General features: G+C 47.4%; 1 protein-coding gene across 1 annotated transcript in view; it reads left to right on the plus strand.

Annotated features, from left to right (window-relative positions):
* Positions 1–3646: 3646 nt before the first annotated feature.
* The window catches only part of HDGFL2 (HDGF like 2), a 32852-nt gene continuing 10190 nt past the window's right edge, over positions 3647–26308 (plus strand). The window contains exons 1-8 of the mRNA XM_035120000.2: positions 3647–3806; positions 10782–10858; positions 10967–11105; positions 13042–13248; positions 15764–15883; positions 20030–20101; positions 21193–21358; positions 24922–25000. Coding sequence (XP_034975891.2) covers positions 3735–3806; positions 10782–10858; positions 10967–11105; positions 13042–13248; positions 15764–15883; positions 20030–20101; positions 21193–21358; positions 24922–25000 — 932 coding nt within the window. The 5' untranslated portion in view covers positions 3647–3734. The remainder of the gene's footprint in view (positions 3807–10781; positions 10859–10966; positions 11106–13041; positions 13249–15763; positions 15884–20029; positions 20102–21192; positions 21359–24921; positions 25001–26308) is intronic.

Here is a 26308-nt window from a genome sequence, read left to right on the forward strand (position 1 = left end):
TCATCAGCACAGCGCTCTAACCAACGGAGCTATGCAACCTCCATGCATGAAGCACATTTAAAGGCCAGAGTGTTCCCTGAAAGAATCCCTGGGAACTGAACGCTTGTGTATTTGCAGGACCCCAGGATCTGGCTCCTTCATTTGTTCCTTCATTCAACCCAGGACTAAATTTCTGTTCTGCCTCATCTATATTCCATATTTCAATACCATTCCAGAAAATATTTCCTTGTTAGTCCCAAAATGGAAAACGAGCAAGGTCCCAACCAAAGAAAAGTGGCAACTTAAGTTGACAACAAAAACTGCTCCTTTTCCCTTATGGGGTACACAAGAGCCCGTATAGAGCTCTTTGTAGCTTCTCCATCCGTAGAAGGAAATAACAGGCCAACCTGAGAATATTGAGAAGCAAAGCAGTTAGTAAGCTTGATCTTTATTAAAGCTGTTGCTTCTTCTTTGGTGATCACTCGTAGCCAAGTAAGATTGTCTTCCATAAACACAGTTTTAACAATGAATCCGTAAGTGACTGTGGAGGCCAATTCTGGATCCACACGTCCTTCCACAGTGGGGACGTTGGTTTCTGGGCGGGAGTTGATCCCGGTGAGGGTTTGCCAACCGTGCCTTCCTCTTAGCACATTTCTCCCTTGCGTCCTGAGTTTGAGTGTCTTCGAAGTTCATGACACCTTTGGTGAAGGCTGTTCTCCAACTGGAGCGCTCGCAGGCCAGTGTTTCCCAGTTGTCAGTGTTTATACTGCATTTTTTTAGATTTGCCTTGAGACAGTCTTTAAACCTCTTTTTGTTGACCACCAGCATTACGCTTTCCATTTTTAAGTTCGGAATAGAGTAGTTGCTTTGGAAGACGATAATCAGGCATCCGCACAACATGACCGGTCCAACGAAGTTGATGTTGAAGAATCATCGCTTTGACACAGGTTATCTTTGCTTCTTTCCAGTACATTGGCATCAGTTTGCCTGTCTTCCCAAGTGATGTGTAGAATTTTTCGGAGCCACCATTGATGGAATCTTTCAAGGAGCTGGAGCTGGTGTTTATAAGTGGTCCATGTTTCACAAGCATACAGTAAAGTTGGTAGTACAATAGCTTTGTGAACAAGCATTTTGGTTTCCCTGCAAATGTCCCTGTCCTCAAACACTCTGCATAGATGCCAGCAACAGGGGGGGAAGCCATGTACTTGAAATATGTGGTGCAGTATCACACCCCGAAGAAGGAAACCTGATCCCAGGCTCGTAGCACAAACCTACTCAGTAATTAGTCCTAGCAAACATTTCCAAAGCCAGGACAGTCTTATTTGCTCCATAGTCCTATTTGCAAATAACCCGTTTTTTTAGATCACATGACCTGGTTGAAAAAGATAAATATGGAAGAAGCATTTGCAATGCAAACGAGGCGTCTTGCCCGTGCAGGTTTGATGCTGCATGACTAGTCCTCCTAAGGCACATTTATTGCTTTTATTTCCCCAGTGAAAAAGTTAAAACGCCTTTCCACTTGAGAGTTTGGAGCCTTGGGCAAAACACAGGTTGGGGCCTGATTGCAGCAGATGCCAATTAGGAACGAGGTGCCAACTTCGTAGCTCCAGGCAGCACCGTTAAAGTAGCTGCATTTACAAACGGAGAGCTGATCTTTTAAAAATCTGATGCTTTAAAAAAAATGCAATGTCTTTTCTGCTTCCTCTCCCTCCCTCTCTCTCTCTCACTCTCTCTCTCCCACACACACACACTTTTCATAGCACTCTCATGCACCCTTGAGCACAAAGTTTGGTGGCGTATATTTATAGACTGTTGGACATAGACTGGGTGCCTTTGACTCAATCACACCCTTTTCCTCTGTTAGTCTAGCCCAGGGGTTGGCAACCTAAGGCCCATGGGCCACAAGCGGTCCATGGGGGGGGTCATTTAACTGGCCGTGTTTGCGCAGGTGCCGAAAATCATGTCTGGGCAGGCGCTGGGGCCGGAAATTGTGGGCGCACACGCGATCTGGCCCACAGAAGGATCTCTGCTGGAGCATAGCTGTCAAGTTCTCCCTTTTTGTTTTGTTTTTAAAAAAAGGGAAATTCCCTTATGCTGAATAGGCTTCCTCACGAGAAAAGGGAAAGTTTGACAGCTATGTATGTGCTGGAGTGAACTGGCCCAGGCAAGGTAAACCTTGCCAACCCCTGGTCTAGCCATGTCATGTCAGCAAGATGGGAGAGGGAGGAGCATGGGAGTCATCTTCAGTTCCTTAATAAATAACAACAACAAAACAAAAACAAAAACAACATTCCTTGGAATACCCTTCCCCTTTCTATGAGCAGGAAGTAGCCTCTAAAAATACCAATGCCAGCTCAGAGAGGGACCCTTTTTTAGGACTGAGAATAAACCATGGCAAAACACCCAGTGCAAGGCCAGACTGCTTTAGACCACGTGCAGAGGGGTTTTTTTGGGGGGGGGGTTGGAGGGGGAAACAACCTTAGGAATAAGCAATGTTAAGCACAGATGTTGGTGCAGCAGTTATGGGGTGCCCGGCAAAGACCTGGGTTCAAATCCTCACCTTGAGGTCCTTGGATTTAAAAGGTGAGATATACGGTAAATGCAATCAATGAGATAAATGAATAAACAAATGTCCAGTGTTAGCACTCTCAATTGGGGGTGCTGGCTGGCTATTGGTTTGTTTGTTTAGAATTTAATTACTGCCCTTCATCTGAGGATCACAGGGCAGTTTACGGTATAACTACCCAAAAATCTTCCCTGTGATCCTTAGGCGGTATATAAATTTAAGAAAGAATGACGACAATTTTCTTTTATTACTATTAATTCATTTTTAAAAGAAAGCTGAAGTTTATTCTGTATCTCCTCTCCCTGCCCAATATTCCCTTGCAGGGTGTTAATACTTGTGCAAACTTTCTAACCTAGGAAGACACCTGTTTCAGTGATGATATTTAAAACAACAACAACAACAACTCACGAATAGGCTCGATGAAATAATTGCATTTATTAATGAAGATTTGTATACAGCCCTTCATCCGAAGATCCCAGGGCGGTTTGCAGCAACAGGAATACAGTACGAAGCGAGAATGCAAAACGTGCAATTAAAAACAAGAACACCCAGCAACCGCTCTTCCCCTTTGACCGGCCATCCATTCATTTCCCATGTGCCTGAGAATTCAGCTGTGGGGGACCAAGAGCTATCCAGAGCATGTGCAGAGTGCTCCTTCCCTCCCCGTCACCAAACCCTTGAGGCGGGCTCAAGTCGGCAGAGCCACGAGGCCCTTTCATCTCGTAGGTCCGAGGAGCCCCACGTTGGGCCGAGCACAATTCCTTGCCATGCAAGGGGTGGGGGTCAGACTAGATGACCGCCAGGGGTCTCCTTTCCGCGATTCCCAACGGCTCTCCCCCTCTCCTTTTTTTTATAAAAGCCCCGCCCCCTTTCCCATTCCCGCTCCCTTTTTTTTTTACCCAGCCTGCCCCAACAGGCCCCGCCTCCCCGGAGAGAGGCCCCCCCTCCGGTTGGGCGGGAGGCGCGCGCGCGAGCCGGCCGAACGGCCAATGAGCAAGGAGGGCGGCGGCGGAGCGGCAGGCTGCGCGTACCAATCGGATCCTTCGCAGGCTCCTTTTTCTCCCCCCTCCCTCCCTCCCCTTCAAGAGGCCCGGCGGCCACGCCCACCCCCGCTCCCGGTTGCCTGGCGAAGCCTGAGGCCTGGCTGGGGCCTGCTCGCCAGCAGCCAGCCAGCCAGCCAGCCGCCGAGATGCCGCACGGCTTCAAGGCCGGAGACCTCGTCTTCGCCAAGATGAAGGGATACCCGCACTGGCCGGCCAGGGTGAGAGAGATTCATATACAGTATATATCTATATATGGTGTGAGGAGAGCGGTGGGGGGGGGTATAGATATTGAGGGGGGAGGGGGGCTCCTCGTCGCTTAGCAACCGCCATGAGCGGGGGGGGTAGGAGGGAGTGGCGTCTCTCTACTCCCCCCCCCCGCTTTTCCTCTCTTGCTTCTGAGGCTGCGCCTTAGGGGCTGTTCTACGGCGCCCTCTAGCGGCGGAGGCGGCACCTTGAGAAGCTTGGAAAGAGCCCGCCCCCCTTTCATGGGTCACCAGGCTTTTTTGTTGTGGTTGTTATCGCTACCTTTTTTTGGGGGGGGGTTGATGTTAGGCCTCTTCCTCCAACCACCAGAAGAAGGCTGGGGTGGAGGAAAGGGGTGGGGGCAAGGGAGAGAGGAAGGGCTCCTGCTGGCATTGCAACCCCACCATGAGACTCCGGGGGGGGGGGTGCGGCGGAGCCTGGCCCCAGATGTGTCTCTAAAATGCATGTGCAGTTTTGTGTGTGTGTAATTTTTTTTTTTTGCATTGTGGTTTCCAATCCTGTGAACTGGGTAGCCAGGGCGGTATACAAATTTTAATAATCATATGTGTGATTATGCATGCATGAACGTGTGTTTGCTTGCTTGTACAGATTTTTAATTTTTGGAGCGGGGGGGGGGATGGGCCCCCAGCAAGAGGGAGATTGGGCCTACAGAAGCTACTGCGGTATACAAATTTTAATAATGATACTAATAATGCATGTGATTATACTATACATGCATGGACATGCAATTGCTTGTTTGTGCAGATTTTTTTGGGGGGGGACCTCCAGTTTGGGCTTATAGAAGCTAGGTGGCTAACATACATGTATGGGTGAAGCCTTTGCAATGCTGAGGAGAGATTCACCCTCCAGGTTTGGCGCAGGGGGGTTTGGGTCAGGAACCCTCCACTGAATGTGCCTCTTAAGTCCGAGGAGGGAGTTGGAGGGATTTTGTTGGGCATGTGTGCATAATACTTAAATTAAATTTAGTTATATTTATATCCTATTCCATCTTGGAACCCCAGGTGTTTTCCTTAAGCGGTCGACCTGGCGCTGACCAGATCTGGATCTGCTTAGCTTCGCCAAGGTGGCTCCACTGCCTACTCTTAAGTCCCCGGGATATTAATAGTTAATGGAATCGTTAAGTTTGCTCCCACTCGCTAATTTGGGAGGGGTGGGGAATGAGGTGAAACGGGACCCCTGTGGAGACTATATATATACTGTATGTGTGTGTGTGTGTGTGTGTGTGTGTGTGTGTGTGTGTGTGTATATATATATATATATATATATATATATATATATATATATATATATGGAATTGGGGGGGGGAACCTCCCACTGTACCCTGCAAGACTTTGTGGCAAGAAAGACTTTGTGCAATCCATCCATACACACACATTCACTCACTCACTCAGATGTTATGTTTATCCTTTTCTCCATCTATGCAAAGTCTTGTGAGGTGCAATAAGTACAGTCGGTGCATCCCCCCCCCCCAAACAACATACACACACACCATGAGGATCTCCCTGGAATCTCCGTCCCAACTGTGCGTTAGTAACCAAAGACTTTTGTTAAACTGGTGGCAGAAAGGTTGGTACAGTGGGTAGTTTGGGACGGGGGTGAATCTTTTTGCATCCAGGATTTTCTATGAAGTTGGCCTTACATGCCATTTGTATCCCTCCAAAACTGTGTGTACGGTGTGCGGGCAGCCTCTTGTTGCAGCAGTGTTGTGCAATGAGGAGAGAGAAGTACATTTTCCCGTACCCTAAGAGTTTTGATGGGGTTATCCCTAATGTCTGCCATCATTGTGGGGGGGCCTTTCCCCCCCTCCTCCTGCAAAAGGAATCGTACAATATGGCAGCCCTAGATAATTGGCATCCTAGTGTACCAGCCTTGGGAAATTGAGGGGAGGGGTGCTTATCTCCCCACTCCCAATTTTTTCTTTCTTTCATCGCTTCCCCCCCAGTTGTGCAATGGAGCAAATTGGCTTCATATACAGCCTCCATTCTAAACATGGCGAGGGAAGAGAATGGGCTTTATGGAATTGTAGGCTTGAAAGGGACCCCGAGGGTCATCCAGTCCAACCCCCTGCAGTGCATGAATCTTTTGCCCAACATGGGGCTCAAACCTATGACTCTGAGATTAAGAGTCTCAGGCTTTATAGTTCAGCAGCATTGCAGCTACTATGCATGAGGAAGGTCCCAGTTTCAATTCATACCGTTTTCAGCTGTTTAAAAGGCAGCAGGGGAACAGCTGCTGCTGGTTAGAGTTGACAAGGTTGGGCTAGGAGAACTAACCTTGTAGAAGGGAGCTTCCTTTACCTTAAGTTAGCAGGCTTTCTGCAACATTCTGGGCCGATTGGCCAATCCTGGTTTAGCGGGAACCTGGGTTACTTTGAACTGGTTGGTCCCTTCCATTGCATCCGAGACTTCGCAGCCGTGATTGGACTTCAGTATTCCAATAACACAGTGGTTGCCAACTCCCAAGAGACTGCAATCCACTCACAGACTTAAAAACTGGCAGTGATCTACCCCCTTTTTGGGGGTTCAGGTCAAAATTGTGCAGCTTTTTAGGGAGGAGGAAAGCCCTGTTTTTAGGGGTGCAGGGCAAAGTTGTGCAGCTTTTTTAAGGGGAGCCAAAGTTTTTGAGTTTCTTTGGGGGGAGCCAGTGATCTACCATTGATCTACTACAGACGTCCAGTGATCTAGCTGTTGGATATGCCTGCAATAAAGCAAGCACAGGAGAAGAAATGGTCCTCGGGCACTACCATTGGGGAGACGGGGTGAAGAGTTGTTTTTCTTCAGCAGGCATAGCTGCTACCTTAGGAACATAAGAAACTGCTTCTTGCTGAGTCCGACCAATGGTCCATCTAGCTCAGTATCACCCACACTGGCTGGCAGTAGCAGGCCAGAGTTTCAGGCAGGGATGGTCCTCCAGCCCAGGCAGGAGATGCTGTGGGGACTGCAAAACAGGTGCTCTACCAATGGGTCACGGCCCTCAATTTTAAGCAGACTCTCTTGCATCCCCACCCTGGAAAATGCAATGAGGATATTTGGTGCTTGCTTGAAAGTGGAGTTTGTGCAATGGTTTTTATGCTTCCAAGACTTGGGGGGGGGGGCATCGGAGCTGTATGTCTGGCCTCCATCAGCAACCCCATTGTTTTTTGGTTTTTTTTAGGTTTTATGTGACTTTATATTATATGGCTTTATATTTGACGTTTTAATTTGTTGGGAGCTGCCCAAAGTGGCTGGGGCAACCCAGTTAGATGAACTGCATATAAATAATAATGATAATGATAGTAATATCCTCTGGGACCTGTGCTGGGCACGAGGCAGAATATTTTGTGCAGAATACACCCCTTATATTTGTTGCCCCAGGGCCTTTGGATCCCCCTTCCCAGTTATAAAATGGGTGTTGGAATGGAATGGGAAGGATTCCAATTTTCTGTTTTATTTATTTGTTTCACTTACACCCCGTCCCCTCACTTTGTCGTCTTGTGAGGTAGCTTAGGCTGAGAGACTTACTGGCCCAGGGTCACCCATTGAACTTAATGTCCGAGTGAGGATTTGAACCCCGATCTCTCAGATCCTAGCTTGACATTCTAAGCACACTAGCCTTATTTCGCAAGAGCCCAGCCTATATGTTTGCTATCCAAATGGGGTTCTCTTCTCTGCCCCCTGTTGTACCGTGGATTCACATACAGTGGAACCTCGGTTTATGAACACCTCGGTTTATGAATTTTCAGTTTATGAACGCCGCGGACCCATCTGGAACGGATTAATTCATTTTCCATTACTTTCAATGGGAAAGTTTGCTTCAGTTTATGAACGCTTCAGTTTATGAACAGACTTCTGGAACCAATTACACCCATGCTTCAGTTTATGAACGCTTCAGTTTAAGTACTCCGCGGACCCGTCTGGAACGGATTAATCCACTTTCCATTACTTTCAATGGGAAAGTTTGCTTCAGTTTATGAACGCTTACTCCGTGGACCGTCTGGAACGGATTAATTCACTTTCCATTACTCTTAATGGGAAAGTTCGCTTCAGTTTATGAACGCTTCAGTTTATGAACAGACTTCCGGAACCAATTGTGTTCATAAACCGAGGTACCACTGTACTAGCACTTCCTTGGGATTCTAGCACTTCCAGTGGAATTTCTTCAGGGTCAGAAACTCAGATATATAAGTCAATCGGCATATGGCACCTTAAACCCTGGGTTGCAGTCACCACAATGGGATGACCAGGCGCCATTCAAGTTATTGTTATTGTTTTTATTATTCATTTCACTTCTACAGTATACTGCTTTATATTTTAAAGGGAAAACCTCAAAACGGTTTACAAGACATTAAAATAAAACAATCCATAGTAAAACAATCCAGAATGCTTTAGCTGAGGTTCCTGCATTGCAGGGGGTTGGACTAGATGACCCTCGTGGGCCCCTTCCAACTCTACGATGGTTACAAATGCAGACTTCCAGGAAAATATTTCAGATCCTTCTCTAGGAGACACTTTGCTTTCCCCGTATTTATTTACCTACTTAATGTATAGATCTGCCCCATAACAGAAGGACTCTAGGAGGCCAGGGTGGGGAAGTGGTTAGAGTGTTAGACTAGGACTTCCACAGTGTCATGAAGCTCACTGGGTGGCCTTGAAGTCAGTCACAGCTTCTTAACCTACCTCACAGGGTCGTTGTAGGGATTAACAGAGGAGGGGCATGAACCATGTACTGGGGGGGGGGGAGGTGGGATATAAATGCAATAGATAATGTCTTTTGCTCACCTGCTTAAGAAAGCTGGAGGGGCCAGCCAGATGGGGATGCCAGTCGCCAACCTGGCACCCAGAGATATCCATATGGTTGCAGTTGGACTCGTGCCAGTAGCAAAACATGCCTGGCACCAGGGGGATTTCAAACACTGCTTCATTCCTAGATGTAGCATGGGGCACGATGGCTCTGCTGTACCTTCGCTGTTGGAGGCAGCATGCGCCTGAATGATAGTTGCTGAAAACCACAAGAGGGGAGAGGGCTGTTACACTCCAGTTGTGCTTGCTGGCTTTTTACCAGGACATCCGGTCAGTAACACTGGGGGCAGGATGCTGGGCTAGTTGAGCCACTGCTGGCCCCCTGCCTGCTTCTTTTGGTCCTCCCGTACCAAGATGGAGGGAGAATAGAACGCGATCAGGCATCGTTTGAGCATCTCCCAGGATCACACTGTTGTTGGACCAGGTGTTTTGTCTTCCTGCCCTTTGCTTTAAAAGAAGGTCTGGGAGAAGCTGTAGCTGAGCGGATAGAGCCCTGGCCTTGGGCTCAGAAAGTGCCAGGTTCGACCCCCATCCTCTCCTGAGGTTATAAGGATTCCATAGCAGGAGGCATGAGATTCCTGCATTGCATTGGGTTGATCCTTGGGATCCCTTCCAACTCTATGATCCCAAGGCCCTTTGACAAACCAACAAAACTGGGGGTGTGCAGTTTGACCTATCAACAAGCTAGCTTCCCCACAGGTGGCCCTGCCATTGGGCATTGCTTTGGTTTTCAGTGTGCCGTGCAACATGCAAGGATCCTGCTTCTCTGCTTCCATGTACTCCTGGAGTCTTCTCTCGGGTAGAATTTGTCATTTGCACTGGCAGTACTCTGGTCTTGCAATGCAAACCATTACAGTGGTTGGCTCCCCACCACCCCACATCTTCACTTCTGCACCTTGAAAGCTTGTGACAGACAAAATCCTTTGCCTATATATCCTGTCATTATCCGGGGACTAGCTCCTTTCTAGCGGCTTTGGGGTTTTGACTTAGGGCGCTATGAAAAGTACATGGAGATTGCACCCTAAACCTGCTTTCTTGCTCTCAGAGATCTTGTTGTGGGGGTAGGGGTGAGCGTGGGAGGGGAAAACAGCCCACATATTTAAGGTTTCGCTCACCAAGCCAAACATGAGAAGGGATGCTCAGCACTTGTGGTTCACGGCATCATGTTGTTCTTATCATCTTGCATAGGGAGGGCTTAGCTGATGGTCACACCTGCACCCAGCGATCGAAACTCACCAGGCGTATTTGCACATGGCATCTCCACCATCTGACTGGCTGGCAGGCAGGCACACAGCAGCATTTTTTTTTTTTTTGCTATGGAGCAAGTCACCCGGCTCATGCCATAGTGCTTCAGCAAAAGAGCACAGCCTGCTGATGAACCACCTGACTTGCAAAGTAGTACAGCAGCAGCAAACTCTTTCCTTGAAGTGTGCAATTTAATCTCATTTTGAAACTGGCAAAGCTGAGACCTAGCCCTAACGCTGAACTAAACCAAGAGGTTTAACGGTATTTCTTTTCTCTCATCCTGTTCAGTTCTGATTCAGACATTAACTTAAAATGATTTAATTACTGGCTCCGTTACTTTGAACTTATTCAGGTACACGTTGTACAAATTGATGTCATCAACTGTTATTCTTGTGGAGCAAGTCTGTTGGGAGTGGATATAATGATATTTAACGAGAGACCTTTTTTTATTTTTAAAACACGGTGATGGATCCAAAGGACCTCGCTTCCCCCTCCTTGTCACTTCAACTGATCTTAAAAGGACTCTCCCCTGAACAGGGTTTGTTGAAGGAAGCCTGAGAACTTGGAGTTGAAAGGGGCAATTGTAGATGCCCACGTAATTGCTCAGGAGCATGCCTGTTTTCTTGACTGTTGTCCTGTAGAATTCTATCGGTTATATTTTATATGCACAATCGGAATGAATTTCAGGAACCAAAATGCTTTTTCTGTGCTCTTAACCCAAGTGTAGCAGGTGTTGTGGGACTAAAACTCCCATCATCCCCAGCAAGCATGGCCAATGGACGGGGATGATGGGAGTTGTAGTTTGCACATTGGCCAGCCCCGCTTTAACCATGATACCAAGGTGGTTCTCTGCAGTAATCACTCAAGCTGCCATGCTGATCCCATTTGACTTGCTCTTCTTTTCAGATCGACGATATCATTGACGGCGCAGTGAAGCCCCCACCCAACAAATATCCCATTTTCTTCTTCGGCACCCACGAGACGTAAGTTCCGGTCTCGGAAGCTGGGGGAGGGCACAGCTTTCCCGTGTTTTGTTTGCTCAATGCCGCCCTGCTTCATTCTCTAACCTTTGCTTTCCTTCTCTGCCCCAGGGCCTTCTTGGGACCCAAGGACCTCTTCCCTTACGAGAAATACAAGGACAAATATGGGAAGCCCAATAAACGGAAAGGCTTCAACGAAGGATTGTGGGAGATCCAGAACAACCCTCATGCCAGTTACAGTGCGCCTCCGGTAAGTGGCGTTAAGGACAGCCCTGCTGGAGCTATAATAGTTGGCTTTGTACCCCCCCCCCCGGCCTGCATGAGCTCAGGGCAACCATACATGGGGTGGGGAACCTCTGACCCTCCAAACGTGGGGCTGCAACTCCCATCTGTTGGTCCTGCTGTCTAGAGGGCCAAACATGCCCAACCCCTGTCACAAATAATTCTGCACCCAACAGTATGGCCATGTCGGTCGTCTGCATCAAAAGCAACAGCCTCACAACATGTTAAAAGACGTACAAATCGATAGTGGCACAAGCTTGTGTGGACTACACCTGATTCATGATGGGGTTGTTTGGGGGGGGGGGGACTGTACGCAGCAAGGTTGGAAGGACATGAAATGCAGAAAATATGAATGGTAGTAGAAATTGGGAGTTCTTGGGAAAGTCCAGAAATAAACGATAAATTGCAAGAACTCAGGCCAAAAGAAGATGGATTTCAAATAAGTCTTCACTAGGTTTTATTGATGTGAGTCAAGGCCTTGGCAAACGTATTTGGTACACTTTGACCTGTGAATCTGTGCTGACGAAGAATAGTCGAAACAGGGCCTTGTCCTGATTTTTACTGGAATTTACCTTTATTTGCCTTCAACATTGGGATTGATTCCCATTTAAACTCCGTATCACATCAATAAAACCTAGCGAAGACTTATTCGAAATCCATCTTCTTTTGGCCTGAGTTCTTGCAATTTATCGTTTGTTTCTGAAAATATGAATGGTGACACAATGGCCAGCCACCAAGGAAGCGTTTGTCATTGGTAACACAGACATCCAGGCACTGAGAAGCCAATTAACACTGTGGTTTAAAAAAAATGGAGGGACTCCCTCAGGTATTTTGGGTCCAAGCTGTTTAGGGCATTAAAATGTAAGTACCAGGACTTTAAGGGACGCAGGTGCTGTGGTCTAAAGCACTGAGCTTTTTGGGCTTACCGATCAGAAGGTTGGCAGTTCAAATCTTTGCGACGGAGTGAGCTCCTGTTGCTCTGTCCCAGCTTCTGCCAACTTAGCAATTCAAAAGAACGCCAGTGCAAGTAGATAAATAGGTACTGCTGTGCCGGGAAGGTAAATGGCGTTTCCATGCTCTCTGGCTTCTGTCACAGTGTTCTGTTGCACCAGAAGCAGTTTAGTCCTGCTGGCCACATTCGGAAAGCTGTCTGCGGACAAACATCGGCTCCCTCGGCCTGAAAGCGAGATGAGCGCTGCAACCCCATAGTTGCTTTTGACTGGACTTAACCATCCAGGGGTCCTTTACCTTTTACCTTTTTACCAGCACTTTAAATTGAGCTCAGGAGCAAATAGGTAGGCAATGTGATTCTTTCAAAATAGGTGTAAAATTAGCAACTTTCATAAAAAGATAATGCCGTATAGAAATGGAATTAATAATACTAACAACTCCTTCTAAATCCGGCCCGCGGACGGCCCAGGAATCGGCGTGTTTTTACATGAGTAGAATGTGTCCTTTTACTGTACTTAAAATGCATCTCTGGGTTATTTGTGGGGCCTGCCTGGTGTTTTTACATGAGTAGAATGTGTGCTTTTATTTAAAATGCATCTCTGGGTTATTTGTGGGACATAGGAATTCGTTCATCCCCCCCAAAAAAATAATAGTCCGCCGCCCCCACAAGGTCTGAGGGACAGTGGACCGGCCCCCTGATGAAAAAGTTTGCTGACCCCTGGATTAAGAGATGGAGGTGAGGAAGGTTAGCCTGAGCAACAGTGACTCATGGCTGAGTGAGGAGGTGAACTTGAGTCTCCCTAGTCCGAGCCCGACACCGTTGATAGGCCTCTGCTCCCAGCTCCGGACCCCCTCTGTTTCTTTCTTTGCAGAATTGTGCATGGGGATTTACAAAGGTTTTTTAGGGAAAACATCTTAACGGTTTGCCTGTCTTCCTTTCCCTCCCCCATCAGCCAATAAGCTCCTCCGATAGTGAAGTCCCTGACATTGACCCCATAGTTGGCGGAGGAGGCGGAAGCGACATCGTGGAGGAGGAGGAATCTGCCCCGATGGCAGCAGTCGGTGCTGCAGGAGTGACCGTGGAGAAAGTGCAGAGCGAGGACGAGTCGGACAGAGGAAGCGATCACAGTGGTCTGAAGCGGAAGCCGTTAGCCATGAAAGTGAGTGAAAGCGCTTCCACCCCCCACCTCCAGCCGTGGTTTCCCACTGTGGGCACCCTGTCTAAAGTGGCTGGTTTGGGCAACAGAACTTCTCTGCCTAATATAAGGAGAGCCCTGTTTAAAACAGACCAAAGGCCTGTCTCGGGGGTAGCTTGAGACCCATGGCCCTCCTCCAGATGTTGTTGGACCCCCAACTCCCACAATCCCTGGCTAGTATAGCCAGTGGTCAAGGGTGATGGGAGTTGTAATCTGGCAACATCTGGAGGACCACAGATTCTCCACCTCTGGCCTGTCTTTCCCACAGTGGCTAACCAGGGGTAGTCAACCTTTTTATACCTACCGCCCACTAATGCATCTTTCTTGATGGTAAAATTTCCTTACCGCCCACCAGTGCTCAATGGAAGGAGGATTCAGCTTGTGCCATAGAACCCCTTTCCGCTCTCCTAGAGTCCTGAAACACCCACTAGTGGGTGGTAGGGACCAGGTTGACAATCCCTGGGCTAAACAGATGCCTCTGGGAAGCCCAAGAGGCAACAACCATTTCCCAGTACTCCAAGTGGGGATTTGACCAAGGCAGAATACTATTACAGTCATCCCTTGGATCCCAAACACCTTGCGAGTGTAACGTTTCGGCTCCTGAATGCTGCAAACCTGGAAGTGAGTGTTTTGGTTTGCAAACATTCTTTGGAACCCAAAGGTGCGGCATGGCTTCTGATTGGCTGCAGGAAGCCGCACCTTGGTTTCTGAACATTTGGAAGTTGAACAGACCTCCGGAACGGATTCCGTTCAACTTCCGAGGTATGACTGTACTTCCCGTGAGCTGGACACTATGCTTCTGTTGATGCAGCCGAGAATAGAAAAATTGGCTTCTTCTTTTTTGCTGCTGCATCCGCACTGTTGACTCACAAAACCCCTAGATCTTTTCCACATGTGCTATTGCCATTATAGGTGTCTCTCATGTTTGTGCAGCTGGTTCTTCCTGTTTTAAGTGCGGAACCTCACCTACCGAAATGCATTCTGTTGGTTTTGGCTTAGTTCTTCAATCTGTTACGGTCATTTTGAATCCCAATTCTGCCTTCTACCCCTTCCATTTTGCTGTCGTTTGCAAATTTTATGCAGCTCTTTTTTGTATTCCTCTTAACGTGTTCGTTTTCTGAACTAATCCCCCAACTCACCGAACATTGCAATAGGGGAGTTGCTCCAGCCCCTTGGATCATTCTGGTTGTTCTATCTTTATTATTTATTTATTTATTTATACCCTGCCCATCAGGCTGGGTTTCCCCAGCCACTCTGGGCGGCTTCCAACAAAATATTAAAAATACCTTAAAACATGAGTCATTAAAAACTTCCCTAAACAGGGCTGCCTTCAGGTATCTTCTAAAAGTCAGGTAGTTGTTTATTTCCTTGACATCTGATGGGAGGGCGTTCCACTGGGCGGGCGCCACCACCAAGAAGCCCCTCTGTCTGGTTCCCTGTAACTTCGCTTCCCGCCGGGAGGGAACCACCCGAAGGCCCTCAGAGCTGGACCTCAGTGCCATAACCTACACTGTTAAACAGCAGTGTGATATTTATAGGTGCTGTTAACTCAGAGGGTATTTTGGGGTGTGTGTGTGTCCTGCAACATGGCTGCCATGAAAGTACTCCAGCCCTGGCAAAGAAGTTCACAGCAGCTGTTTGCCCCAAAGAAGAGAGGGCCTGCTATGGAACTGTCAGAAGCAGTCCGAAGGCAGTCCTGTACAGAGAAGCTTTTTTACGTTTAATGTTGTTGTTGCCATATGAGTGCCTGCTGCTGGAAGGAGGAGAGAGGGCTGTTGTGTACTGTTGCGTTTGGGGTTTCCCAATGTTGGGTCTCCAGCTGCTTTTGGACTACAACTCCCATCATCCCCAGCTAGCAAGACCAGTCGTCGGGGATGATGGGAATTGTGGTCCAAAACCAGCTGGAGATCCAAGTTTGGTGAACCCTGGGTTAGTGTATCTGGTTGGCCACTGTGAGAATAATAATAATAATAATATATTATTTAACCCGCCCATCTGGCTGAGTCTCCCCAGCCACTCTGGGCAGCTCTCAATTGAATATTAAAACAATACAGCATTAAATATTAAAATCTTCCCTAAACAGGGCTGCCTTCAGATGTCTTTTAAAATTAGGGTAGCTGCTTATTTCCTTGACATCTGATGGAAGGGCGTTCCACAGGGCGGGTGCTGCTACCGAGAAGGCCCTCTGTCTGGTTCCCTGTAACCTCACTTCTCGCAATGAGGGAACCGCCAGAAGGCCCTCGGCGCTGGATCTCGGTGTCCAGGCTGAATGGTGGGGGTGGAGACGCTCCTTCAGGTATACAGGACCAAGGCCGTTTAGGGAACAGGTGGGCCCACTGGCAGGGCTCCTCATGTTTTTCCAGTCTCGTTTTCTAGAGCTGATTATTAGCTTGATTCTTTTTTCCCCCTACAAAGAGAAGGCTTTCCCCTATTTTGCCCAGCAAGTCATCCCCGTCCTTTGTGCTTTCCCCTGTTTCAGATGCCAGCGGCGAAACGGCCGCGGAAATCATCCAGTGACCTCGACCAGGCCACGCCATCGCCGTCGGAGGAGGAGGAAAACTCTGAAAGCTCCTCTGAGTCTGAGAAGTACAGCGACCAGGTGAGTTTCAGTTGATCTGGGGTGGGGGGGCTAGGTGGCAAGTGTGGTTTTGATAGGGGGAGTTTGACGGATCCTGTTATTGACATATGAAGCCCTGGACAACTTGGAGCAGGTTTATTTACCTTTTGTACAGCCCAGTCACTGGTTGTGAGAGATGCTCATTGATTGTTATTATTTAACAGATTTATAGAAAGCTTCATAACTTTAAAGCTGTGTACACATAAAAGCAACCAAAGCGATTTCAGCAATAAAGCAATTTATTCAGATGTGCAGTTGTTCCATAGACGGCTGGGTCAGTGTCTTCAATAGAGGCCTAAATATATAATGAACCTATGGCTGTATCCAACTAAATCCTGCGCACAGTAGACCCATTGAAATTAAGTTAGCCTTGTCCATTAATTTGTCTCTCTTTTGGCCAAACAATATTGATTAGTTTTATAATTTTTAATTTCTTCTCCACCCTCCTTCACCTTTTCACCTTTGCTTTTTCAGTCTGCACTCCTCAAGACCAGTGTCCCCTTTCCTGTCCAGCTCCTTATTGCGTTGGAATTCATGATCCCTCCACACTCTTATCCATTGTAAGATTATTTCTCAAGGACAGCCACCTGGCGTTAACTCTAAACAAGAAGAGCTCTCTCCATTGCAGTCCCAGCAAACATCGTCACAGAAACCAGCCTGCAAAGACCATTGACCATTTATTCCTCGAAAACTTTAAAATGCTAGCAAGGTCCCCTTCCCTCCGCCATGTCCATTAATTTCAATGGGTCTGCTCTGTGTAGGACTTAACATTGGAACGTGGCCCATGCCTGCCAAATTTACTCAAGTCCAATGCACCATCAAATCTTAATGCGCACCTCACTTTTCAGAACCTTGAAACCCCCGCCCCCCAAAAGTATTTGCTGGTGAATGTAAACATGCCATCGAGTCTAATGCGCACCTTAAATTTCGCAACGTCCTTTGGCGGAAAAAAGTGAGCATTAGATTCGAGTAAATACGGTAATAGTGTCATATGTTCTCAGGGCTCGCCTTATGCCCATTAAGAGCAGGACACCTGCTTTTTGGATTGCACTCCCAGTCAACATCAGGCAGGTGCCAGCTGATCCAACTACATTGCCTGTAATTCTACCTGCTAAATTGTGATTGAATAGACCCTTGTTTTATGGATGCAATTTTATTGTTTGATTTTCTGCCGTTCGCTACAGTCGCGCCTCGGAAGTCGCAACGGAATCTGTTTCGGAAGCCCGTTCGACTTCCAAAACATTCAGAAACCAAAGCGCGGCTTCTGATTGGAAGCTCCTGCAGCCAATCAGAACAAAGGAGAGGTGTTCAGGGCGAGTTCTGGCACCTCTTTTTCTAGAAAAACAGCATGTGCTTCTTCACAGAACCAGTTTATTGAATTGGTTCAGAGATAATAACCTCTTCAACCGGGCTTTTGGCTAGTTTTACAATCTGCGGCCTTTTAAACTGTGTGTACTGTTTTGTTTCTTACTGTGTCATGTATTTTTGTGTTTTTAAATTCTGATCCTCCGATGAAGAGCAGTACAGTGGTAACTTGGTTTGCAACCGTTTTGGATTACACCCACATCAAACCCAGAAGTGCATGTCCCTTTTTTGGGATGACAACCCTCCCCCCCCCTTTTTTGAGGCCCCATTGGCAAAAGCGCGCCTTGGGTTACAACCTGTTTTGCTTTACAACCAGACTTCCGGACTGGATTATGGTTGTAAACCAAGGTAAAGGTAAAGGGACCCCTGACTATTAGGTCCAGTCGTGACCGACTCTGGGGTTGCGGCGTTCATCTCGCTCTATTGGCTGAAGGAGCCAGCGTATAGCTTCTGGGTCATGTGGCCAGCATGACTAAGCTGCTTCTGGTGAACCAGAACAGCACATGGAAACGCTGTTTACCTTCCTGCTGGAGTGGTTCCTATTTATCTACAGTACTTGCACTTTGATGTGCTTTCGAACTGCTAGGTTGGCAGGAGCTGGTACCAAGCAACGGGAGCGCACCCCATTGCGGGGATTCGAACTGCCGACCTTCTGATCGGCAAGCGCTAGGCTCTGTGGTTTAACCCACAGCGCCATCCGCCAGTGGTAAACCAAGGTACCACTGCATATAAATTCAACAAATAATAATATAATAAATAATATACCAGCTTGAACTTGGCTTCTGAGCTTTTGCCAGCCATCTCCCACTAACTCCTAGCTGTATCTTTGCAGTTCTTAAAAGCCAAAAACTTATTTACAAAGCAATCCAAGATTTCTAGGGTGCTGTGCCTGATGGAACTTTCCATAGCTTTTCTGTGCTTTTGCGGAATTTCTGCGTGCGGGCGGACTTGCCTATATGCAGTGGCATCGAGGGAAGGGCTGTGGCCCAGTGTCGGGATGCTTGTAGGCGCCAGGCTCAGTCTCTGGGTAGGAGTGGAAAGGATTCCTTTCTGAAACCTTGGAGAGCTGCTGCCAGTCAGCGTAGACAGTGAGCTTAGGTGGCCTGAGATTTCTTACGTGATGCGCAACGGAATAAAATACAGAATAAAGTGTAACGTAAAACGGTGGATTTTAAAAAAAGTAGTCAGATTAAAATTAACATTCCAGACATGTTTGTTAATATAAAAACTCCCCCCCCCCAAGCATGCCGAAATCCGTACAATGTTGGCATGTGCCTTTATAGCTGGAGGGTTTCTGAAATGCAAGGACTATAGTGTTGGATGCTGTCTTCTGATGATACAGAGATTTGATTTCTGGGGCATGAACTAATTAGAAAGAACGAAATGAGGGTATTGGATAGCTATAAGCAAAAAAGAAATCAATCTTTTAGATGGCACCTCCTATAATTTAAATACCGTATTTTCCCATGTATAAGACTAGGATTTTTTTCTTTTAAAATTGGGGGTCGTGTTATACACGAATACAATCTCCTTCCATTTTCTTAATTTGAAGTCCCCAAAAACAATCTTATACACGGGGGCATCTCATACAAGGAAAAATATGGTACATTGTAAACAGCTCAGAAGTTTTATTACAGACAAGCAGTATATCCATTGTGTTAAGTGAAAAATAGATAGTAAGACTTGGTATTCTTATGAATGGGTGGCGCTGTGGGTTAAACCACTGAGCCTCTTGGGCTTGCTGATCAGAAGGTCAGTGGTTCAAATCCCTGTGATGGGGTGAGCTCCTGTTGCTCTGCCCCAGCTCCTGCCAACCTAGCAGTTCGAAAGCACGCCAGGGCAAGTAGATAAATAGGTACCACTGCACCAGGAAGGTAAATGGTGTTTCCATGTATTCTGGTTTCTGTCATGGTGTTCCGTTGCACCAGAAGCAGTTTAGTCCTGCCGGCCACATGACCCAGAAAGCTGTCTGGGGACAAATGCCGGCTCTCTCCGCCTGAAAGTGAGATGAGCGCCGCAACCCCATAGTTGCCTTTGACTGGACTTAACCGTCCAGGGGTACTTTACCTTTACCTTTTACCTATTGCCATGAATTGTAGTTGAGTGCCTCTAGAGTGGCTGGGGAACCCAGTCAGATGTGCGGGGTACAATGAATAAATTATTATTATGTCATTATACAATGGTACTTCTACTTACGAACGCGATCCGTTTCGGGGTGCCGTTCACACCCTGAAAAGTCAATAAGTAGAGCGTTGGTACTGTGCATGCGCGAAGCGCACAGCTCACTTCTGTGCATGTGCGCATGACGAAACCCGGAAGTATACACTTCCGGGTTTGCTGCATTCACAACCCGAAAATCTGCAACATGAAACGAACGCAACCAGAGGTATGACTGTAAGTTGGCTGCTGTTTTGCTGGCGTGGTTGGGGCAGGTGCTGGAGGCATGACCGGCATCCCAAATTCTCCCCCACCAGTTTGTGGGGTTGGAAGGAACCCTGGACGTCATCCCGCCCAACCCCCTGAGAATTGCCTCTGCAAAGGGAATTTGTGAAGGAGGCTGGTGTTACTGCCAGCTACTGGTGTTGCGATTGGCACTGTGCTTACCATGTAGTTTCCCCCACAAAATCAGGTGGTCTTCCAATTGCTTTCCTGCTTAAAAGGTCCCCGGGTAGACTGCTTTTGAAAAACTAGAATATTTCCCTCCTCCCCTGTGACAGGCCAAGGATGTTGACCTCACCCAAATTCCTGTGTCTCCCTCTGCAGGACTTCACTCTGGAGAAGAAGCCTCCGCCAAGGGCTCCACGAAGGGTGGCTGCAGGCGGCTGGAAGAAAAAGGTAAAGGGCCCTTTAAATACAAAGGCATCACTTTGGAGCCTATTTTTAAAAGAAAAGCCTGACTAGCTTTTCAGATAACCTTTTAATCAAATAGCTTTTTAAAGAAATGCCTGAAGTAACTGATACTATGGTTTGAAGTATTGTTTATTCTGTCACATTTCACTCCAAGAATACCCATTTATCCTAAATAGAACCCAATAAGGCAGGCATGGGTGTACAAAATATTTTTTTTAAATGTGATCTCATTGAGATTCCAAGATGAAATTTGGCAGGGAGCTCTTAGAAATATGAAATAATCAATACTTTTGGGGCGTTTTAAAATCGTATTCCATTTTTTAAAATCACTTTTAAAATTGGTAAAACTTATATTTAAAATTTAAAGTCCATCATGTGACATACCATATTCAATCCCATGAAGTTTTGAAGAGATTGGTATTTTTAGTTTTGAAATACAGCCAAAGCTCGGCTCCCAAACGCCAAAAACCCAGGAAGTCAATGTTCCGGTTTTCGAACATTTTTCGGAAGCCGAACACCCAACGCAGCTTCTGCTTGAGTGCAGTAAGCTCATGCATCCAGTCAGAAGCTCCACCTTGGTTGTTGAACATTTCAGAAGCCAAATGGGCTTCCGGAATGGACTACATTCAACAACCAAAGTTTGACTGTATCTCAATTCTGGCCTGAGCTTTTAAGGTTTATGTGTAGTTTAGCAAGACCAAAATTGTCAGGTTTTTTTGTTTTTTGAAATTTCAAACCCTCATAACTCAACAACAGGGTGAGATAAAAATAATAATTAAAAACTGAGATTTGGGAACTTCTCTTATACTACTTTTAGGAAACTGAAACCAGTATAAAATGGTAAGGTGAAAGTCATTGGATCACGTGGCATGGAATGACCCAGAAGGACCCTAGGAAGCCAGTGTGGTGTAGTGGTTAGCGGTCTGTCGGACTAGGATGCAGGAGAATTTCGAACACAGCTGCCAAGTGGCGGGCAAGTTGACCCTGTTACTTTTGTGCCCTGATCATTGGCCAGGGAGGCACACACATGCTCTGGCCTGGTAGGGGTCTCCTTGTATTGTGTTGTGTCTTGGCAGAAAATCGAATCGGGCTCCGACTCAGATGCCAAGGCTGATTCAGAGGAAGAGGAGGACGACGACGACGATGACAACAGAGAGAATGCCAAGGCTCCCACACCCAAGTCTGATTCCGACTCCAACTCGGACGAGTCCGTCAAGAAGCCCTCCCGGGGACGGAAGCCGGGTAGGCGACCTGGTTTTCTTCCCGTAGCTCGGCCCGTTTATGGGTGTGTGTTGTGTGTTTTTGTCCGAAGGGTGAGTTGATGCCTTCAAAAATCTTCTTTGGCTGTCTTGACATGAAATAGGTACTTCTTCAGCAGCCCCCCCTGTGCCCACTCCCAACTCGCTTGAACTGCTGTTCTTTTCCTTAATTGAAAGAGGGGAATGGTGGTAAGGATGGCGAGGGTGTGGAGTCCTTTTTAGAGATTCAGGAAGCATCATAGCTCGGTGGTGGAGAACTGCTTTGCACACAGAAAGTCACTTTTTTTCACACCTTAGGGTCTCTGGTTCAAAGCAGCAGCTACCGGGTGATGAGGAAGCCGAGAACCTGGAGAGCTGCTGACATTCTGAGTAAACCAGGGATAGAGGAATCTTTGGCTCTCTAGATCAGTGTTTCCCAGCCTTGGATCTTCAGCTGTTTTTGGACTTCAACTCCCATCATCCCTAGCTAGCAAGACCGGTGGTCAGGGATGCTGGGAATTGTAGTCCGAAAACAGCTGGAGACCCAGGGTTGGGAAACACTGCTCTAGATGTTACTGAACCACAACTCTCATCTTCTCTGCTATGTTTCCTAGAGAGTTTGCGTGGGTTTACCTTTGAAGGTGACTCAGAAACTACAACTAATGGGGCAGCTAGACTGGTGACGGGGAGTAGCCACCAGGATCGTTTAACACCGGTCCTTAAAGCTCTTCACTGGCTCCCACTATGTTTCTGAGCACAATTCAAAGTGTTGGTGCTGACCTTTAAAGCCCTAAATGGCCTCAGCCCTGTATGCCTGAAGGAGCTTCCCTACACTCATTGCTCAGCCCGGACACTGAGGTCCATCTCCGAGGGCCTTCTGGCGGTTCACTCACTGCAATAAGTGAGGTTACAGGGAACCAGGCAGCAGGGCCTTCTTGATGGAGGTGCGCTCCCTGTGCAATGCCCTCCTGACAGATGTCAAACGGATAAACGACTACAAGACTTTCAGAACACATTTGAAGGCAGCCCTAGATCAGGAAGTTGCTAATGCTTGATGTTTCATTATGTTTAAAATATTTTGTTGGGAGCCACCTAGAGTAGCTGGGGCAGCCCAGTCAGATGGGCAGCATATAAATAATAAATTTATTATTGTTACAGAATTGTAGAGTTGGAAGGGACCCAAGGGTCATCAAGTCCAACCCTCTGCAATGCAGGAATCTCAACTAAAACATCCATGACAGATGGCCATCCAATCTCTGCTTAAAAACTTCCAAGGAAGGAGAGTCCACAACCTCCCAAAGGAATTTCTTACTGTCAAAGTTTTTCCTGCTGTTTAGTCAGAAACTCCTTTGTTGCGAAAATAAATTGGCAAGAACACAGTAATAATTATTAAATTTATCTATTTTTCTTTTAAAAAAACAATTATTATTATTTTAACTTGGCAGCATCTGGACGCCCAAAGGTTCCCCACACGTGGTGCAAACAATGCTAGGGTTAAACTTGGCTCTTGCAGGCTTCTATGCCCAGCTGTTTTGGACTTCAGCTCTCAGCAGTGCCAGCCAGCAGCGCCACCAGCTGCTCTGTGACTTGTCATGCTTCCTCCCTCCACATCCCTGCTGAGCGAAAGAGAGCTGTGGGATGTTAGGTTGCGGCCCATGCTAGTCCCACTTATGCACAAGGCTTTCTGCTTGTGCAACAGGATTTCTCGCCCTCTCCTCCATGTGTGCTGTCAGTCAAGTCATCCGGGCAGACTTTTGGAGGGCACAGTGGGGGGGAGGGGAGGGGGGATGTTCCATTGTGCAAGCAGAATTCCTTGTGCTGACGAAACATTTGCCTTTAATGCTATGCTGTACAGGCAACTCCCCATTTACGCGGGCGGTTGTGGCTCGTCGGTGGAATCGTGTGTATTTGGAAACACCGTTGGAAAAGCCTGCATAACGTCCTCTGAACCTCTGGAAACCCTTTGAAACCCCTTTTAAAAAACCAGCAGTGCTTGGGCCAAGCTCTGCCACAACCACTCCCTCCAAACCTTGCTCAAACTCCCAACTCTCCAAAGGCTTCAATGATCTGTTGCAAAGGCTCTTGGGATTGCACTTGCAAAGACTTGTGGGATTGCCGGGTGCTGCTTTCGTGCCTTTTTCCCCCCTTTCTGGCCTCTTTTAGGGCTGTTTTTTGCCATTTTTAAAGTCACTTCCAGGTTGGGTACAGTCGTGTGTCAATTGGCGCATCAATTGGTCGTTTCTTGTATTCCTTCCATTGTATTGCCAAGCAACCTGTTCCTTTCCTGACAAAGATTTCTTCTTGCATGACAAAACTTTTTCCCTCCCCCAATCTGGTCTGTGGGCTCTCCCAACCCTCTGAAGCAGATCTGGGGAGGACATGTTGAGAAGTTTCATTGCACAAGCTCAAATCCTTGTGCAAACCAGAGAAGCCCATTGAATATTGCCCCCTGGGTCTGCTGTAGTGTTCATCGGGCACATTTGTCCTTGTGAGGGAAAGAGGAGGGGTTTACATGCCTTCTGGTGCTTAAAAAACAGATGGAAAACTCAGAAGTAAATAACCTATTATCATTGCTACTATACCAGCACTACAACTGCTGCTGCTGTTTATTGATTTATATTGTATATAAATATACAATATATTGTATATTGATTTATATACTGCCTAATGCTTAGACCCAAACTGCGGCGCTCCAGATGTTTTGGCCTACAACTCCCATGATCCCTACCTAACAGGACCAGTGGTCAGGGATGATGGGAATTGTAGTCCAAAACATCTGGAGGGCCGAAGTTTGGGGATGCCTGGCTTAGACTGTCTTCTAAGCTGTTTGCAAAGTATGAAATCCCAAATGAACCATAAAACAGTATGGTAAGAATAATACAAGGCTAAAAGCAGGAGATCCTTCTCAAGGGATCAAGAGAATGCTTCTACTGACGCACACACCTGAGTGCCATTTGATGGGGGAGGACTGTTTCTTGCCCTGTTTGCGAGATTCCTAGAGGCACTAGAAACAGGGGACAGTAAGCCCACAACTTGCGCACATCCAGCTTTATGCACTTGGCCAAAAAAAATTAAAATTAAAAAGAGGGGGAAAAGAGGCCAGGCACCCAAGGAAAAAGACTTGGGCACATTGCACCCAATATGTTTTGACTATACACAATTTTGGCTCTAGGCACGACCCCCCAGAACGTAACCCCTGTATAAGCTGAGGGCTTGCTGGACTGGACTGATCTAGCAGGACTCTTCCTATTTGTTGGTTCCCTTGCACATTGGAAGCATTTTTACATCAATAAGACAGATTGTTCCCTCTCAAGATTAATAGTCTACATGCACAATGCAAAGAGTGTAATAGAAGCAAACTCTCGGGCATCTGCAATGCCCAGTCCGAACGGTTCCCTTCTCTCCCTCCGCTGCAGCCGAGTTCCTATGTCGCTCATGCCCTTCCCCAAGTCACAAGAAAAGCCTGCAGCTTTTTCCATGGGGTGTGGGTGGGTTGCTTCACTTGAGGAACAGGGTGGCTAGGAGATGGCTATAGCTAATTCTCTACTTGTTCCTCCCCCCCGGCAGCAGCGGAAAAGCCGCCCCCGAAGCCTCGTGGGAGGAAGCCAAAGGCAGAGAGGCTTCCCAGCAGCTCCAGCAGCGACAGGTGAGCGAAGGTGGGGCTGTTGTGAGCCATCGCTGCTTAATGCGGGGTCCTAGAGCAGGTGTCCGCTCACCTCCTAGGACCAGCGGGCACGCCTCGAGTTTAGAGAAGGTGCCGTGGGCATCAATTGCACAGTGGCTGTTGGGGGTGGGGTGGCAGAGCACAGAATTTGGGAGAGAGTGCAGCCATTGCTGCCTCCCTCCCAAACCCTCCCGATAACCTCGTGCTTGTCAGGGGAAATCCCCTACGTCCTGTTGATCATTGACTCTGGAGATCACACAATGATTAGTAACACACACTAAGTGCTGGTGTTGACCTTTAAAGCCCTAAATGGCCTCGGTCCGGTATACCTGAAGGAGCGTCTCCACCCCCATCGTTCTGCCCGGACACTGAGGTCCAGCTCCGAGGGCCTTCTGGCGGTTCCCTCATTACGAGAAGCCAAGTTACAGGGAACCAGGCAGAGGGCCTTCTCGGTAGTGGCACCCACCCTGTGGAATGCCCTCCCACTAGAGGTCAAAGAGAACAATTACCAGACCTTTAGAAGGCATCTCAAGGCAGCCCTGTTTAGGGAAGCTTTTAATGTTTGATGGATTTTTGTATTTTAGAATTTCTGTTTTTTTGGAAGCCGCCCAGAGTGGCTGGGGGAACCCGGCCAGATGGGCGGGGTATAAATAATAAATTATTATTATTATTATTGCTGTCTGATAACAACACAGAACATTCCTCTTTCCCTCTGTCTCTTACACACACACACACACACACACACACACACACACAGAGAGAGAGAGAGAGAGAGAGAGAGAGAGAGAGAGAGAGAGAGAGAGAGAGAGAGAGATGCAGTCACAAATGTATACAGTATATTTCCCAGTATGTTTCCACACACTCTCTGCACAAGTGCACCTCTCACAAAGCTTGGAGAAGCTCTGAAGGGGCAGGTCAGGAAGTGTTCTGGCCTGCCTTTCTCTCTCCCCTGCCCTTTGAGAAATGCATCATAGAGGCTTCCGTTTAGCAGTGCCTTGCAGGCCATCTTGAGAAAGCACAGATTTTCTTCCTGCCGCCCCCCCCCCCCGTTGCCGGTAACAGTATGGCACACAGAGGTGCAAAGATGCCATTTCTTCACATGTCACTGTCCTGTTGATTTTCCACTCGCTCACCACTCCTGCTACTGATTTGGCAAATTCCAAAATGCAACAGGGCACTCTGTGCTCGCCGGTTGGCTGTTTTGGCCACGCCTTCTCATGGGACTTACGAATTCTGTGTTCCTCCGTGAGTCTCTCTTTTTCTCTCTCCTTAGGTTAGTGGAAGAGAGTC

The sequence above is a fragment of the Zootoca vivipara genome, chromosome 6 (genome assembly GCF_963506605.1).
Source record: "Zootoca vivipara chromosome 6, rZooViv1.1, whole genome shotgun sequence".
Taxonomy (NCBI): Eukaryota; Metazoa; Chordata; class Lepidosauria; order Squamata; family Lacertidae; genus Zootoca; species Zootoca vivipara.